Below are 18,823 nucleotides of genomic sequence, written 5' to 3' on the forward strand. Positions count from 1 at the left end.
AAGCACCTCTCAACACTGAGAATCTAGGCTTTTTATACTGATTTAACTCACTGTTATGTAAATTTGTGTTTGCACACAAACATACCCACACACAGTCTTACACATGGTTTGTTCTTTGTGTTGGAAGGCAGCGATTCATGTGCTCTCAATTACTGATGTTTTAGTTATTTCCTGGAAGTCACCATTATAGTTTTCATCACTTAAAAGTAATAACTACCAGTTGAAATATCTCTCATGTCACATACCTTATGTTTTATATTCAAGATTCAAAAACTGTTAACCTGAGGGCCTGTACAATGTTTTAAAGAAATTGTATTTGAGATTTTTAGGGGGAAAAGTGCCATAGCCTTCACAGTTCTATTGTGGCAGGCTTGGCCCAGTTTTTCATGCTCACTTTACCTCCCTAGCCTCTCTCCAGTGAGGTTGATACCAGCTTCCTGTTGTGTAGAGGATGTAACTGAGACTTAGAAGTGGACTGATCCAATCCATGCTACCTCAGGTCAGGGATCAGAGTAAGTGGCCCAGGACTTCTTCCAGACCCCCAACCTCAAGTTATTGGCCTAGAAACAAATTCACATATAAGCTCCACACCAAGCAGTTAAGGGGGATGAGAGCTCATTGCCTGAGAATCAGAGCTGTGAAATATGAATAATAAACCATTTCTCACTTGTGGATTCTAAAAGCAAATCCTAATTCATGTAGAATGAACGTTTGAACACTGAAGGCAGACAGTGAACTTACAAGATCATTCAAGAGCGTTACAAGATGATGATTATGCAGAGGTGCTTAATCTTGTGACATTTGCCACTGAGCTAAAGCTACAATGTTAGTCTGATTGTAGAGCACAGTGTAAATGTTACATGATTGAAATGCTGGTGTACGTAGCCCCAAGAGCCCCAGAGCTGTCTTCTTTTACTCCAGATCACTGCATTAAGCCTTTTGGAATGGAATTGGGGTATGCAAATGTTACTTTTATGAAGTTTTAAACCATTTCCATATTTCAAAAAGATTTCATTCTGAGATTTTAGAGTCCTCAGGAACTTCAAAATTCCTTCATAAGGTAGACATCTGTAACTTTTACAAAGGATTATGAATGTGCAAAACTAAAAGACAGTGTCTACCTCTGAAAGCTTCCCAAATTTATGACCTGAATGTGCCACTTACCTATCACAGTCTTACCACTATGCATGATGTTCATGAACTCTGAACAGCTGGATTACAATTTACTGCAAAGAAATTAAGTCTAATTTGTAGATTTATTGGACACATTCTTTGTCTAAGGAGTATATGTGTGTGCCTTCACTTTTCATGAATATTTCTTATACAGAAGATCATATTAGAAATATTCAGATATTAGGCCCAAATATGAATATTTTGTATTAGGAACTTAAGTACATTCTTTCCTCAGGATAAAATAATATTTGGATGCCCAGGCCCAGAGATTGCTGACACATTGCAGAGTTTAAACCAAGACAACCCTTTTGAATTCACATATTTTCAGCAAGAGGAAAAACAACCATTGTTTAATAAGATATTAAGAAATTTTCTATCACCTGGGGATGAGTTCCATTTAATGATGAATAGTGTTAAGGAGGAGAGAAATAATTATATTGCTTTGTTAAAAGAAAATTAACCTTCTTCAGAGTATCTCAAATATATCTTTGCTCTAAGAGTTTGCTAAAACAAATGCACTTATACTTTCGGTCTAGCAGAAACATACGTAAAAGAGAGTAGCTTTTACCTCTTCACATAGTGAAATAATATAGAGATTTTGTCTGTATGACAAAGACTGAGCTAAAAGAAGTAAGAAACACTTATGCATAATAGAAGAAATGTTTTCCATTTTGGATCTTCAGTCAAAACTTTGAGATGATAGCTTTTAGATCTTAGACACTTACTGAAATACAGTATTTTCCCACATACATTATGATCTCTAAATCTTTCCAGCTATTAAATAGGCAAGAAGAAGTGCTTCTCCATATTTTTATTTATCTTTACAATTTTCCACATAGCCATTGTACCTCTGTTATTCATCAGCTAAACAAGAAAACAATTTTCAAATGAAACCATCAGACGTGCTTCATCAGGCCGTAGACATTCTAGACTCTAGAGCTGGAATCCTTTTTGCTTGGTACAAACTGTTCTTTGTAGGCAACAAAGCCACAAGTACCCTTTGTCATGAGAGTTTTCCACTCAAAAAGTATGTGAAATTAACTATATTTTTCCTGCTTTGCATTTAGAGGAGTTCTCCCCTCCCTCCTCTCCTGCAAGTATTAAATCATTTAGTAACTGGCAAGCCATTTGCAGCTTAAAAATTCAACCCACCCACTTGTGATTTACTATCAGATTTATTCTTTGAAGGTCAAGCCCAGCATGTGTTTCGTCCCATGTTTCCCTGACTTCTCAGGCAGGTACAAATGCAGACAAACCCTATGTGGAAGATACAGCCCGTTCCACATGAGAGGAGATGACCAAAAGCATTGAATCAAGCAGGTTACGTATAACACACGTCTACTCTGTGAGGATGGCAGAAGAGAAAAACAGACAGCTGGGTTTGCAGCCTTTGCTGGAACCTCCTCCCTTGTTAACAATGGTGCCGACCCATTTGTTGGCTGGCTGCCCTGAGCCACCGGCTTTACATACATTGTCTAAATAAATTGATAGAACAACCCTATGGGAAAGATGACATTCTCTTTATTTTACATGTTAAAAACTTAGGTTTAAAGGAGTTAGGTTAACTGCCCATGGTCACACAGCTGGTGAGGGATGAGTCCAACCCATAAAACAAGGAGCACTTGTTTCTGAATCTCATTTCTGTTCATTCTGCTGTTACATGGTAGGATTGGATAGAGCCTGGGACTGGACAAGGGGGGAAAGGGTAGGAACTAGGAATCATTAAAAAGTCTCCCCCAAAATATAAGTTCCATGAAGGCAGCGACCTTTTTCACCCCATTCTTAGAACCTGGAAAGTTGCCTGACATATAGGCACTCAATAAATGTTTTTTCACCAGGAAGGGAGGGAAGGAAAGTTGCTTTTTCTAATCATAGTTGTTGAATATGAAGTAGGCTAAATCAAGAGCGGGGAATTCTTATCTATGTCCCCTATAGGCAGTCCACAGTTGCTTCTTGGGGATATTATAGACCAGTTCTTCCAAACTTGAATGGGCATATTAAACACTGGCAGATCTCACTAGGATGCCAATTCTGGTTTAGTAGATTTAGGATAGAGCCCAAGATTCTGCAATTCCAGCAAACTCTCAGATGGTGATGAGGACGCTGATGATCTTGGTCTGCAGACCACCTTATGTATCAAGAGTGCAGAGTGTTCAGACAGAATGCAGATGGACAATTTTCCTTGATTTCATTTCCTTTTCTGAGTTTCTGTAGTTCTAGGATTTGGGCAGGAATAAGATGAAGAAGGGTTAATAAGTGTTCGTGGTTCGACTTCAGATCTCTAAGGGCAGGATTAAAGTCAGGAGAGAAGAAAGTGACCTAAAATGGACATGCAAATATGGACTTGCCTTGGGAAGGAGCATAAGAGAGTTACTCTACAAACAAAGCAGAATCAAACCCATAGCGGAAATCTGCCACAAACGAGAAAGCAGTTACGGCTTTTTCATATTTCTTTGTAATTTTGCTCTTTTAAGTTCAAAAGAAAAGACATGGGGCCTCCAGTTTTTCCTCTTAATTTCATTTTGATTTCTCAGAAGAAATATTGCTTTAGACCTGGGAGACTTGTATGTGCATAAAGAAAGAAAATTCAAGAAAGTCTTGATTTTTAAAATGAGCAAATGATATAATATTGCTTTGAGCTGTAGAAACTAAACATCTAAATTTATTCATTTCCTGTAGCCTCCATTATTAAAATTTTATTATGCACTATTTCAGATATAGAAAATGATATAAACATATAGTTAAGTGTAATGATGAATATCCATATAACCACTATTCAGTTTAGAAAATAAAACCAAAAAAGCTAAATTTCCCGGTGTTTGCCCCATAACCCTTTCTCACTTTTCTCTCCATGAGAGCTCTAAAGTACCTTAAACTTGAAGTGATTCATTTTCATACATTTTTAAATGTTTAATACATTCTTAATATTACTTTATATGTTTTAAAACTTTACATGGTATCACATTGCACTGTAAAAAATGTTTTCACCTTTGTAAGACTTTTCTATGTTTGCAAAAGCTCATACATTTTCACAGCTATATAATATTTCATTTAACTTTATGTGCTTTGGTTTGTGATAATGTTCACATTTCACCTCTTTTTATGCTTTCACAATATTACTATTTCCAGGTTAAATATTTGATGTATTAATACAATTTTTATATGACCCATGACCTGGTTAAAGACCTCTGGGCTAGAATTCAAATGGGTACTAGTTCTGATCCAGTAATTAATAGTTTGGGGAGAGTTGCAAACTCACTCAACTGTTTTATTGAAATCCTCATCTGTGAAATGGTCATTTTATTAACCACTTTCTCAAAGTTATTATGAAAAGCAATTGAGATTGTTGCCATAATACTCCAAAATTTATAGAACGGATACCAGTGTAATTTTATTATAAAAATCAAGTCCTCTAGGAGACAGATGGCTTAATTTATACAATGGATGTGTTCTTGAGATTGTGCGATATTTAATGAGTTTTTAAAGGTAATAATCTACTTGGATGTGTCAGGTGTGCTTGCTGTTTAAAAAATTCTGGTTTTTCTGTTTGAAAACTCTTGTTTAAAAACCAGTTTCTTTCTTTTTTTCTTTTGGTTTCCCATTGATAAATATGGCTCTGGGGTTAGTGCCTTTACTGTTTCTGACCCCCTAGGTGGCATTTAGGATCTTTTACCACAGTGTACCATTTAGTAAATATCACTGTGATGGCTTAGAAGAGCGGAGGGCCTCGGGGACAGGTATTTACTCAGACAAATTGAAATGGATAGTTGAGCACTTACCCAATTAATTTATTAAATGTGCTTAGTCAGTCTGGATAAATCAAAGAAATGTGCTCTTTTCCCCCTTCATCGGCAGCATGAGACTGGCCTGAAGTATATGATATAATTACCTCAACTTTCTACTTTATCTTTGTCTATACAAACCAAGCCTAATTTTCCCCCTAGTGAGCAAACTAAATTATTCTCACCTCTTCAGAAAATCTCGAAAAATCTTTAGCTTTTAGATGCTACTCTCTTGTGCTTTCTACTATAATTTAACCTTTTGTTTCTGATAACAAAACTTAGGCATGTTTGATTTTTCAATTATGTAATAATTGAATGATATATTTGTTGCCTTTCATTTATAAGAGAGCTGATGTTTAAAGTAGATTATATAATGCAGATTTTTTTAAACGTTTAAATATACTAAGGGGAAAATCCTGGACATTTGTTTTACAGATGGCAGCTGAATGGAAGCGATATTAATCTGAGTATGGAGTATCGTTATAAGTTGAACGGAGGAAATCTTGTGGTTATTAACCCCAACAGAAATTGGGATACAGGAAGTTATCAATGTTTTGCAACAAATTCAGTTGGAACAATTGTCAGCAGAGAAGCTAAACTCCAGTTTGCCTGTAAGTATAAGTTCACACATATAAGTCCAACATTTAAAAATATAGGGGCCTCCGTGGTGGCGCAGTGGTTGAGAGTCCGCCTGCCGATGCAGGGGATACGGGTTCGTGCCCCGGTCTGGGAGGATCCCATGTGCCGCGGAGCGGCTGGGCCCGTGAGCCATGGCCGCTGAGCCTGCGCATCCGGAGCCTGTGCTCCGGAACGGGAGAGGCCACAACAGTGAGAGGCCCGCGTACGGAGAAAAAAAAAAAAATAAATAAAAATATATAACTGGGCCTCCCTGGTGGCGCAGTGGTTGAGAGTCCGCCTGCCGATGCAGGGGATACGGGTTCGTGCCCCGGTCTGGGAGGATCCCATATGCCGCGGAGCGGCTGGGCCCGTGAGCCATGGCCGCTGGGCCTGCGCATCCGGAGCCTGTGCTCCGCAACGGGAGAGGCCACAACAGTGAGAGGCCCGCATACCGCAAAAAGAAAAAAAAAAAAATATATATATATATATATATATAACTGAATTTGTGTGGTCATTTCGGATTTCAGAAACAGTATGTGGAATTTATTAATTAAGGAAATAGGTTGAGAAAGTAATTCAATATGATTTTTTTGATCTCTGTATACTGTACAAAGCAGAGTTTAAAATGTGTGTGTATGTGAATGTGGGTGTATGTGAATGTGGGTGTATGTGTGTGTGTTATCTGTTTTACTTTTTTGTAAGGATTCTGTTTAGGGGAGGAAAAAGAATCTAGTTAAGGATGTATTTATTCATTGGTTACTCTGTGCTTTGTACTATGTTAGAACTGAAACGCATATGAACGAATTGTCAGACATGACCTTTGTTCTGGCAGAACATTGAAATTAGAGAATTACATCTAACAAATCTGAAAATATAAAGGAACAAAGACAGTGAGAAAGAAAAGAACGTGACATATCTTTGACCTCCACTGCAGTTTTGCCCAGCTCATTATGACCTTCAACACAGGCCCCCACTGAGGCCTGGCTCTGGAAGCCAAGTTTGTACCTTGTTAATTGGACCAGGGTGAACCCATGTCCCATCCTGAGAAAACCACATGCTTTTTAGCAGGGAATTTAGAATTGGGACCAGAGACCTAATTTAGTGTTTATCTTCCTGATATATCTTTTTACTATTTTCTACTTTTTGTTTCTTCTTACTAGTCTCTCTTCCTTTGTTTTTGTTGTATGTTTCATATATAATGCATATCAGCATTACCTTGGTTCTAAGATTTCTTTTAGTTCTTTACACTTCAATTATTCTGAAATTAGAATGCAAATGTTCTTATAATGTGGTAGTAGTCTCCCCCAACTGCCACAGACCATTAATAAATTGATGATGTGTCATTTAATGCATGGCTTATTCTATTGCTTCTGTTTTTATAATGGCAATGGTTGGTTTTGTTCCTGTCATTATATTCTGTGTGTTCCGTTTTTCAAACTTCCTTACTCTTTCTTCTGCTTCCTCTGTTTCTTTTCCGTCTATGAACAGGTTTTTGTTGTTTTTCTTTAGCCTGTATCATCCCTGTGCATTTTGATAGCTATATGTCATATTTATATTACACAAGTTTAAGTTTACCTTTTAGTTTATAAAATTACTTTTTAATTTATAAAAGTTTACTTCTCTAGTAGCCAGAATTTTAAATTTAAATTACTTTTTCAGAGTCCCCCTATTTTATTTATTTATTTGTTTGTTTGTTTGTTTATTGCGGTACGCGGGCCTCTCACTGTTGGGGCCTCTCCCGCTGCGGAGCACAGGCTCCAGACACGCAGGCCCAGCAGCCATGACTCATGGGCCCAGCCACTCCATGGCATGTGGGCTCCTCCCGGACCGGGGCACGAACCCGTGTCCCCTGCATCGGCAGGCGGACTCTCAACCACTGCGCCACCAGGGAAGCCCCCCACCTCCTTTTTTTTTTTGTAATTGTTTCTTGTTTCTCTTGGTTGACTATGGGATAATTTTTCTTCATTCTTTTAGCTAAAAACATATATATATATATATATATATATATATATATATATATATATATATAAACATATATATATAAAGATAAATATATATATATATATTTCCAGCATACAGATGGGGTTAGATCTCTTTTTTTGTTTGCTTTGCTTACAACTTGAAAAATTATTTTATTATATCGATACTTAGACATCTCATACACAATTCAGGAAATTTTCCTGCATCTTTTAGTTGTATGTTTGATTTATTTATATTTTTAAAAGGATTGAAAGGGATTATTTGTGTCCCATTTTTTGAAATACTGTTTACTTCAGGTTGTTCTTTCCTATGAATTTCTGTTTCTCATTGATTGAAGCCACATCTGTTTGTTTGTATTATTCTGAAGATATAGGCAGTTTTCTGAAATGCTATTTTGCATCTTAGAGGCAATCTTTCTTCCTACTTCCATTTGATGTTTCCATTTTTATGCTTAATACTTTTAATAGGTTCTAAAGCAAATTTTGTCCAAACTCAGCCTTTGTCAACACATGTCAATTGATTACCCTGATTTTGCTTTCTTTGCCACATGCAGAGATCAGATTCTCTTCTCTGATCTATAGGGGAATGTGAAGTTTCCAGTCTAATTCCCTATTCCCCGGAGTCTTCACACAAAATACGTTATTCCTCTTAAGCAGTGCTATTTTTCTACTACAGATCCTTGATGCCCTCTAATACCTGAAGAAGTATCATTAACTTATAGGTTTTTCCTCAGTCTTTTCTTCCTGGAGAGAGTGGCTTGTTTGCAAATACTTCTAAAGTTATATCATGTCTCTTGCAGTCTGCCCCTACTTCCTGGCCAGAACATTATAGGCAAAGTGGGATAAAGTTGTTGAGTCTGGGATTTTATTTTACCCTACTTACAAGCTAATAAGCTAGGCTGCTACTCTTCCATGGATGCTAGCAGAAGACATGATATTCCTGGGTCAGTAACAAAGAGCTTCAAAGAGCTTTATTACTCACAGCATAGCAAGCACCACGCTTCAGTTCCCCTCACCCCCAAGTCCCGCAGAAGTGATATGATTTAGCCAGGAGAGATGCTACACCCACAGCTGAGGAACACTGAGATTAGTGAATCCATCTCTTTTATAGCAGGGAGTAAGCAAGTGTGCTCTTTGTCCTAGAGGGAGAGCTTGTCTCATCCCTCCTGGTTGGTCTCTGAAAACACATCCCTGAGAAATGGAGTGACTGGGCCTTTCATTCTTGGCACGTCCAGAAACACCTAACAGGAAGCTAAGAGCACATAGTGAGTGGATTGCCTCTTCCAACAAAAGTTTTTCTTTTTTTTTTTTTCATTTGGTGCTGTCCTTGGGTTTCTCTTTGGGGTGCATCCTATCAGGATACATGTGATGAATAAGGCACAAAATATCTTCCTGCCTTTGTTGTGAATTCTCTCTTTATACAGAAAACCCAGGACGTACCTACCATTTAGTCCCTTGTATTTCCCCACAGTCTACCTCATCGGCCTCATAAGTTTTATTTACTCATATGCTTGGCATTCGATTGCTTTTGCAGTTTTTGATGTACAGTGAGATTCTTTTGTTTTGCAATTTTTTTTTGGTGTTTTCACAAGTGGTTTTGGGAAGTTACAAAGAGCAATATTGGTTATTCTTAGCCTGATGCCACATTAAGCTGGAAATATAAAAAATGAATTTTTGAATTCATATGTTTGAGATATAGGTTTCTGGTAAAGAAACCAAAGAAGGTGGCAAAAAACATGGAGGATATTTAATACATCAGAGATTCCAAATTACCAGGCATAAGAGAGCATTCCTTTAACTTGACAACCTTGAAGGGATGTAATACATTAACTGAAAGAAGGGGTTAATAAGAAGAGTCTTGTACTACTACATTCTAGATGCTCATGACTCCAGTTAGGGGAACCGTGACTGTTTTTTCCGCAGGTAAGTAGATAATAAAGTGTTGTCATTGAAAAAATGTTCTAATTGTTCACTATAGCTATGTTTGCATGCTTAGTAATACTTTTTTGTTTCTGTCAGCCATGGAAAAAGTACTTAAAATGTGCTTCATGAAGAAATGAGTAAATGACATTATCCTCAATGCACCACTTTTAACACTGGTGAAAATCCAGTGAAATTTTATCTTAATTTTCAAGATGCTTAAAAATAGTATTTGTAATTAAATGAAAGTGAAAAGCTCATTTATAGTTTAAGAAGCGTACTTACTGTAGGCATTTTTTATTCCTTTTAACAGATTCTTTGTGGAGCAATCACAAAATTTAGGGAGGGGGAAGATACGTAAAATGATGCAATGTTTGAATTGTAGACATTTTCTCAGTGATTTACGGTTATATTGCATGTGTATAATTTTTGAAGCTTGTTTAATATATTTGCAAATGTTTTTGTCAGCTTCTTAATTCCAACCACAAAAAGTGAGGGTAGTACCTCCAAAACCCCAAATATCTTTGCTTTATTGATAATTAGTTTTACTTCTCTTATTCTTGAATTTCCTGTCATTCTTTATTAAAATGTTTTTCTTTTAACCATTTTTGAAGTGCAATACATTTTTAATCATGAATTATATTAGACGTATAAATGGTATGGAGAAAAGTGTAAAGAATCTCTGTGTAGCCACCACTTATCTTAAGATTTAAAGGTTCAAAGTACAATTAAAGCTACCTGATAACTCACCCTCATGACATTATCTTCTCTCTCTTAAACTCCCTCTGAATAGGTGGCCCCTGTTCTGAATTATATGTGCTTTTTTTATCCTTTGAATAAATATGTACGTGCTTCTAAGCAACATGTAAAATTGTTTTACCTTTTTCATTTCTTAAACTTTTATGTATTGACATCAGACAGCATTCCTACATCTACAACTTCCCCCCAACATTATATTTGTATCTGTTGATCTACGTCTCTACCAACATTTGTTATTGTTCAGCATTTTAATTTGTGCAAATCTGGTGAATATAAAATTGTATTTTACTTTTTAATTTGCATTTTTATTTTTAAATTAAAATGTAATTTTGGTTTTAATTTGCATTTCTATAATTACAGTGAAGTTAAGCTCATTTTCATAGATTTGTTGACCATTTATGTTTCTGTTATCTAGATACTTTTTCACTGTATGGTAGTCTTTTTTTTTTTAACTTAAGAGTTGTTTGTATACTCTGGATTAATCCTTTGTCAGTTATATACATATCTTCTTTTTAGTGGCTTTTTTTTCCCTTGATAGTGTCAAATGATAAACAGATGTTCTTAATTTTACATTAAAGTATTGATTTTTTATAGCTCATGTTCTCTCATGAGTTGTTTAAAATTTTTTCTTCCTTATCCTGAAATGGTAAAAAAATTCTCCTAAATGTACTTATAAAAGTTTAATATTCTCCTCTTTACATTTAAGTCTTTAATTATCTGGAATTGATTTTGTATATCGTGTGAGGTAGAGGTACCGATTTATTTTATTCCAGGATGGGTAGTCAGCTTTACCAGCGTAATTGATGGATGAGGCCATTCTTAGCCAACTGAAAAGCAGTGTGTGGTCATCATGTCTGGTTTCTTTGGGCTTTTGTGTTTGGAGAATCATATTATCTGCAAGCAGTAAGAGTTTTTGTGTTCTTATCAACCCTTTTATATATTTTATATGAGTGCACTTTCTTTAGTCCAGTACAGTGTTGAATAAATATTTTGAGTGTGAATATCCCTATCCCTGTTTTGCTCTTGATTTTCAAGAGTGCATAAGATTAACATTTCACCATTTGGTATGATGTTTACTATAGATTTTAAAGATACTCTTTATCAAGTTAAGGCAGTTCTTCTCTAAGTTAGTTTTTTGTTTTTGTTTTTTAATCAGGAATGCTTTATTCTTGTAAATGCTTTTCCTACTTTTACTGGGATATTCTCGCTGTTTTTCTCCTTTAACCTGTTAATTCAGTGAACAGTATTAACCAAACTTCTAGTCCTGGTTTAGTTTCAACTTGGCTTTTGTATAAGTTTTTTTTTTTTTTTAAATAGTTGGATGTTATCTGTTTTTCAATATTTCGTTTAGCATTTTGCATATATATCAATATAGGGGCTTTTCTTTTTGTTTTCTCTTCTCATACTATCCTTTTTTGGCTTTAGTATCAAAGTTATATTCGTCTCTATAAATGAGCTGGAAAGTACTCCTTATTTTATATTCCCTATAAAATTTTGAGAAATATTGGAATTATCTACTCCTTGAATAAAAAGTAGAACTTACAAATAAAACTATCTGGGTCTGGAGTTTTCATCCAGGAAATATTTTAACTATTGATTGAATCATTTGAATAGTTAATAGGACTAACCATATTGTCTCCTTTGTGAAAAATTGTGTTTTTTCCCTAGGAATTATATCCATTTTGTTTATGTTTTCTAATGTATTGTCAAAAAGTTGTTTCAAAGCATTTTCTCTTACTGTCCTTCTTGTCTGTGCCTTATCTATACATACATTCCCTATTTCATTCTAACTATTATTTTAGTATCAAACTTGTCAGAAATTGATGTTGTTATTCCTTACCTTTGAATCTTTATATTTCATTCATTTTACTCTTATGTTTATTGTTCTTCCCAGCTTCTTGGATTATTTTATTTTTCTTTTTTTAGTCCCTTAAGTTATATAGGTAACGCATTACCTTCCTACCTTTCTTTTGTCTATTTTAAATATGTATAGCTTTAAATTTGCGTTCTGACATATAGCATGTTTATTATGGTTCAGTTCTATAAAAGTTATGATTTCATTATGATTTTCTCTTGAATCCTTGAGTTATCAGACATGTGTTCTTAAATTTCCAAACATATGGAGTTTTTCTAGTCATCTTTGGTTACTGATTTCTAACCTAGTGACCCATTGACCAGAGAAGTGTCCTCCTTATGTTCTTTGGATTAAAGTCGACAGTTGTGTTGCTCAAATCATATATATGTTATTAATGATGCTTTATCTAATTAATCTATCAATTTCTCTCACAGTGATTGTGGATTTCTCCATTTATCTAGTATTTCTATTTTGCTTTTTGTAATTAGTAAATTATTGATGTATAGAAGTTTAGAATGGGTATATTTTTGGTCAAAATGAGGTGACTTGCTATCTCTAATAAAGCACTTTGCCTTATAGTTTAAATATTAATATATTAATATGAAAATGTTAATATTTGTGTTCTTCTCTTTGGACTGATTGAGAATTTATTTCCCCCTGAGTAACATCACAAGTTATACACTCTATTTGTTTTCTTATAGTAATTGCCCTAGAAATTTTAGTACACGCATTTAACAAAGTCCAAATTTAATCATTATCTCCAACAATAGAGGACTCTGCAGCATTTTACACTGTAATTCCCTCCAGCGTACTGTACTATTGTTGTCCAGTAAGTTGTTGAATTTTTGTAACATCATGAATGAGGTATTATTGGCATTGTTCCTTTTATCTTCTAGTTTTTCTTTTATATCTGAAATAATGTAAGCATGTGCAAACTTCTACATAGTTGGCGGTTTTTTGTTTGTTTTTAAGAAAAATGTCAGACTTCTGCCCATATTGTTTTTATTTCTCCTTTCCTAAAGGAAATTACTTTTAACTTTTTGACTGACTCTTGATATTTACTTCAGTTTTAAAAATAACTTGCTTATTTGCTGCTTTTTGATTTTCAGTTTTAAGCATTAATATTGGCCGTCAAATCTGGCACTGATGCTATAACACTGTCATACCACCACCTTGCCACCACAGAAATGTGAGGTTGCTTTTTTATGAGGTTTATGAAGAAAACAGCATTTTAAACAGCACTCTTAAAAAAACACAAAGTTAAAAATAGGGAAATCCACACTATATTCCACTTACTGTACTTTGACTGGATAGAGACCCAAGTGATCACAAGCCCTTTCCCCAACCCAATCCCCATCCAAACCTCCACAAAGAATAAACATTTCACCTGTCTCTGTTTGAAACTGAGGGAGCTGCGAAGAATCCAGTTGCCAAATGATTAACATTTGAATATACATTAATTCAGAGCATGTTATTACAGGATTTTATTGGGTCAAAATTTGAATTAGGTCAATATTCAGTGTTTACATTACTATGATTTTGTAAACGATATTCAGAGCTGACTTTTGTAGCAGACTATAATTATGATTGTTTTTCCTTCCGTGCATAATCTTCTTGTCCTTCAAATTAGGAACCTTATTTTTTAATTTCTTAATTTTCTATAGTCTTATACTTATGTCAACCAAAATTTTGGCCAGTTTTCTGGGGGTCCTCTCAGATTTTGAGAAGCATCCGATACTCTATCAGTTTTACCTTCTTGGAGAAATCTGTCTTGCAGGTTTTGGGATGCTCCAGTTTAGATTGGTTTTCCTGCACATTAGGGGTAAAACTCTCCTTCCAGGATCTCCCTTCAACTAAGTTCCATGTCTACCTCTTCCTTGTTCTTGGTGTTCATTGTCTTAGAGCACCATGTCCTCAAGTGTCCCAAGAAAGGATGAAGGCTAGCTATGATTGTTCTGGACCATGTGTTCTAAAAATTATACTGGCACACTTGATTGAGAGACTCAGCCTTGTAAATATACGATGTTAGAAGTTATTTTCCTTCAGAAACCTGAAGATATTTCTCCTTGTTTCGTAGCATCCAGTGTTACTGTTGAGAGATCTGTTGCCATTTTGATTCCTTATATATAGAAGGACCTGTTTTTCTCTAGAGGAAGCTTGTGGGATTTTTTCTTTGTCTCTAGTGTTATGAAATTTCACAGTGATTTGATTTGGTATGTGTCAAATTTTATCTAACATCCTTGATACTCTCTCAGTCCTTACAGTTTGAGAACATGAGGCCTTTAGTTTTGAGAGCTTTTATGATTACCTCTCCCTGGTTTTCTCTATTTTCTTTTGGACATACATCATTATTTGCATTTTGGACCACCTAAATTGGATTGCTTCTCTCCTCACTTTTCCCACCTCACCACTCCCCCACACACCTTCTATCCAAATTTTCTTCTTTTGACTCTTATCTCTGACTCTTGGTGAATTACTTCAATCATGTTTTGAACACTTCTGTTGAGTTTTTGATACCAGCTGTCATGTTTACAACTTAAGAGACCTTCTGTTCTCTAAATTGCTTCCTTATATCTTATTCTAGTTTAGTAGTTTTATACTTTCAGATCTATATGAAGATATGAAGGATGCTTTTCTTCCTTTACATTTTCTTCCCTAGGACAAACTTTTTTCCAAGTAGCTTCATTTCTGTTTTATGCTGGATGGTTTCTGTATTTCATATAAGAAATTTTTCGTAGATATCTGGTAATCCTTGGTTGTTTGCACAGACTTAAAGAGTGGGAAACTAATAACCTAACAGAAATCTCCAGTTACTTGGTGGAACTTGTCACGATGAGGTTAACTATACTGTGGCTCATCTCATTGGGGATCCCTTAGTATCAGTAGTTTTAGTTCTTCCGTTTGGGGCAGGTCATATTCCCCAGAGGAGAAAAGAGTCCAGACTTCCTTGTGGGTGGCAAAAGCCACCACTAGCATTCTGGGAGCCTGGTGGGAGAAGAGGCCTAAGAGATTGCAGCATCCAATGTGTACATATTTAGTTAATCCACCTGTTGCCTCACAATATCCTTTATAAAATCTGCCTAGTGACCTGTTGTCAAGACATCCTGTGTCTTACCCTCTTTAGAGAATAAGCCTCCTCTCTCTGGTGTGGAGTGGCAATCCCTGGGTATGTAGGTGGGACAGGGGATCTAGGTACCTAACCGTTGCTTCAAATTCCGACTTTTACCACCTCCTCCTCTTCATTTCCTCACTGTGAGTTTAAAAGACATCTTCCTCCATTATGCCAAGCCAGTCAACACCATCATTTCTGCTTTCTAGTTTCCAAAATTTTATTGCAGTTTGCTCTTCTAATTTCCTGTCTCTGTGAGTGTGTGTCTTCAAAAAATATCTCTTTACTGCAAGTACATCTTACTTTGGGGAATATCTCAGAGGAAGAAAGAAAGTATAGATGTGTGTGTTTGCCCTAGAAGACTTATTGTTATTTTACATAATCAGTGTTTCTTTTAGATTTATCCACATGTTTCCTGTTTCCTTTGTGCACCCTGGTTCATGCATCTGTGATCTTTTTTTTTGCATCTTTTAGAAATTCATTTAGTGAGTTTCCATTGATGTGTCAGTACTGTTTTGGTTTTTTTCCTCTTCTCCCCTTTGGTCTGAGAGAGTGTGTTGTTTGCCTTTATCTTCCAAATATAATTCTGCTCGAAAACATAGCGTTAAAGACATAGAGACTGGAGCCAGACTGCCTGGGTTTGAATCCCACCACTTAGCAGCCATGTGACTTTGGACAAATATTGAACCTCTCTGTGTTTCTGACTCTTCTTCTGTAAATCAAAGGTAACAGTAGAATTTACTTCATCAGCTGTGAGCATTAAATGAGCTACAGTATGTCAAGTATCTGGAGCAGTGCCTGGCCCACAGTGCATGCCGTACAAGGATAAGCTGTTATCATATTTAAACAGTTCTAAGCTATGATTCCCAAATCTCGAAATACACGTCTTATGGGAACTCTGAAAATGTCACAGCTGTTATCTCTTCCAGTTTTGTTTATCCCCATGCCTGTTCTTTACTCCTTCTGGTTTTCCTTTTTGAATATATTTTGAAATTTCTCATTTCACCGTGTCTGTTAACCTGTCTTCCATGTTTTCTATTTCCACTTACTTAGTTCTAGCGTGTGGTTCACTGATCTTTCATATCCTCCTAATTTACTATTAAACTATCCTTTGAGTTGTGATTACATTTTTCTTGTCTAGACATTCTGTCTGGTTCTTTTTCGTATGTTCCTGTTCTCTCTTCAGAGCATCCTGTTTTTGCTGATGGTCTCACACCCAACCCCATTTTTTTATTACTTTGTTTAATTGTTTAAGTTTATTTAGGTATTCTTTCATAATGTTGTCCTATATGCTCAGGATGTCATTGATGTTAGTCTGTTGACTCTCATTTGTAGTACATATTAGCGTTTCTTGTAATGTTTGATGTGAATCTGTTCTTTAAGAGAATTTCCCCCTCCCATGCCAATGTGAAATTCTTCTTAGCCTTTGTTGAAGAAGTCTATACCCAACAGCTTTTATGGCTTTCTCCAGGAACCAGGGATATAACCAACCTGGGAAGTGTATTATGTTAATATATTGGCTCAGTGTAGCCCCCATGTAGAGTCAATTTTTCTTATCAGTCACCAAAAAAACTGAATTAGCAAATACTGTACTATCGCTTTTAGGAAATACAGGGTTAGCAGGTTCCTACAAACTTCTGGTCATGAAGTTTTTGTCCACCAGTTGATACATAACCTTGTTTTATGGATGTTTCTGTTCAAAGGCATCTTATGTAATATGCATTGTTGATTTGCTAACATTAACCACATGGTCAGGAGCTCTGCAACTCATGCCTGAAGGAAGCTTATCTAACATGTGTTTTCTCCATAAGGCCCAGCACAGCCTCTCTGTGCTTGAGAGCATTAGATAGCATTTCAGCCCTGTGCTTGGAGTCCTATTTTAATAGCACTAAGATGCAAAAAAAAAAAAAAAAAAAAAAATGGCACTAATATACAGCAAAAAGGATCTTGTTTACAGTCTGAGAGCGGAAACAAGAAGGCAGAGCATTGTTTTATTCAACCTCAGCTGGAAACGTGCGTGTGGGGATGACTCACATTTTTCACCATTTTGAGCATATCTGAGAATGACCACAAAAGTGCCACAAATATTGATTCAGGTCTTTACAAATACATTTTAGGGAGTAGGTGAATTACAAATATGAAATCCACAAATAATGAGCATCGATTATATGTTAAATACATATGAGACCCCAAATCATGTGAGGTATAGGCCCCCAATCGTGAATTCTTCATTGAAATAGCTGCTCCCTCCAAATCTCCCACCTCACCACAACCTCACTCCAAGGAGAAAAAAAGATGGACAGACTAACTCCCTAGCCTTCTCCCTAGGTCCATGGGTGGGTTTAAGCAAGAGTGCAGCCCTTTAGGCATGCAGCTGTGTGCAAAAGGGCTCATTTTCAAATGTCTGTTTCCTAAGCCTAGGACCTCCACATCTCCTGTTTCCACAAGGGCAGTTCAACCTAAGCTACCAGACTGCCGAGTCTGATCTGCCATTCCCCACACCCTCATCCCACTGCCCCAGCTGCCACAGCGTAGGCTCTAGAATTAACTGTTCTGCTTTGCAGCTTACTTTGTTTGCTCAGCTATGCTATGCTTTCAACTAAATTTTTGTTATATTTTAACCAGCATTGCAAAGCAATTTGTGGAACTCGAAGTATCCTACCATTTTTTGTGCTTCTTTATATTTCTATTAAGTTTGATTACCTAGGAAGAAAGATATCGTTCATCACTGAAGCCAGCTTTGTGTAAGCAATAAGGACTAGTGAGGTCTGGGATGGACCAGAGACGATGGCATGCTTTTCCTATAGGGGGCGCTCACTGTGCAGCTGCCCAGGTTTTGTAGACACTCATTCAGTATTAATGAGTGAAATAATGAATGAGAAATGCAGGAACTGTGTTACTGTTGGGTTGCACCCTGCAGGTCTACAAGCCCTGTGCTTGCCCAGCTTCAAGACCAAAGAAAGAGCCGGGAGTCAGCGACAGAGACATCAGTGGTTTAATGGATGGGGAATCTTACATGTCTGCAGCAAGGTCCTGGAGAGACACCCCACTGTATGCTGTGGACAGCGGGCAGGACATGGCGGCAGTCTTCGCTCCTGGGGGGAAGAGGAGATTGCCAGTCATAGGGGGAATTGAGGTCCAGTTGGCTCATTGGTTACCAGGGAAACTAGGAGAGGGGCAAGCCCCTCACCAGCCCTTTGGTAAGAACAAGCACTAGGTGGGGCCTGGAGCAAGTATGTAGGGAGATCAGTCAGGTGAGTAGGGTATAGGTGAAGCAGGCACTGGTCAAGCAGGAGATGTACAGCGAGCAAGAGAACAACTGTCTTGGGTGGCCTGATCATACAGTTACCAAAGCTAATCACTTTTCAGGATAATGCAGAATCCATTATTTACATACAGTGCTTGATGTTTTACATATTAGAGACTAAATTTAATTTTTATGTAAACACTGCATGGGTCAACCCTATCTGCAGCAATCAAGTCTGAAGGCAAGATATAGCCCAGGGGTCACCATTATTGACCTCCAACCTAGATGTTGAGAACAGATACACTATGAAATTAAAAGGGCTACACTGGATTATGAATGATCCTACCTCCTTCTCGGAAGATATATAAGATCACATCTATT

General features: G+C 36.6%; 1 protein-coding gene across 1 annotated transcript in view; it reads left to right on the forward strand.

Moving 5' to 3' along the window:
- CNTN3 (contactin 3) overlaps positions 1-18,823 on the forward strand; it is a gene marked incomplete at both ends in the record, with an annotated part of 238,294 nt that overhangs the window by 39,419 nt on the left and 180,052 nt on the right. Inside the window, one exon of the mRNA XM_082638599.1 lies at positions 5,391-5,566. Within this exon, the coding sequence (XP_082494725.1) occupies positions 5,391-5,566 (176 nt within the window). The remainder of the gene's footprint in view (positions 1-5,390; positions 5,567-18,823) is intronic.

The sequence above is a fragment of the Mesoplodon mirus genome (genome assembly GCF_964341445.2).
Source record: "Mesoplodon mirus genome assembly, chromosome: 12".
NCBI lineage: Eukaryota > Metazoa > Chordata > Mammalia > Artiodactyla > Ziphiidae > Mesoplodon > Mesoplodon mirus.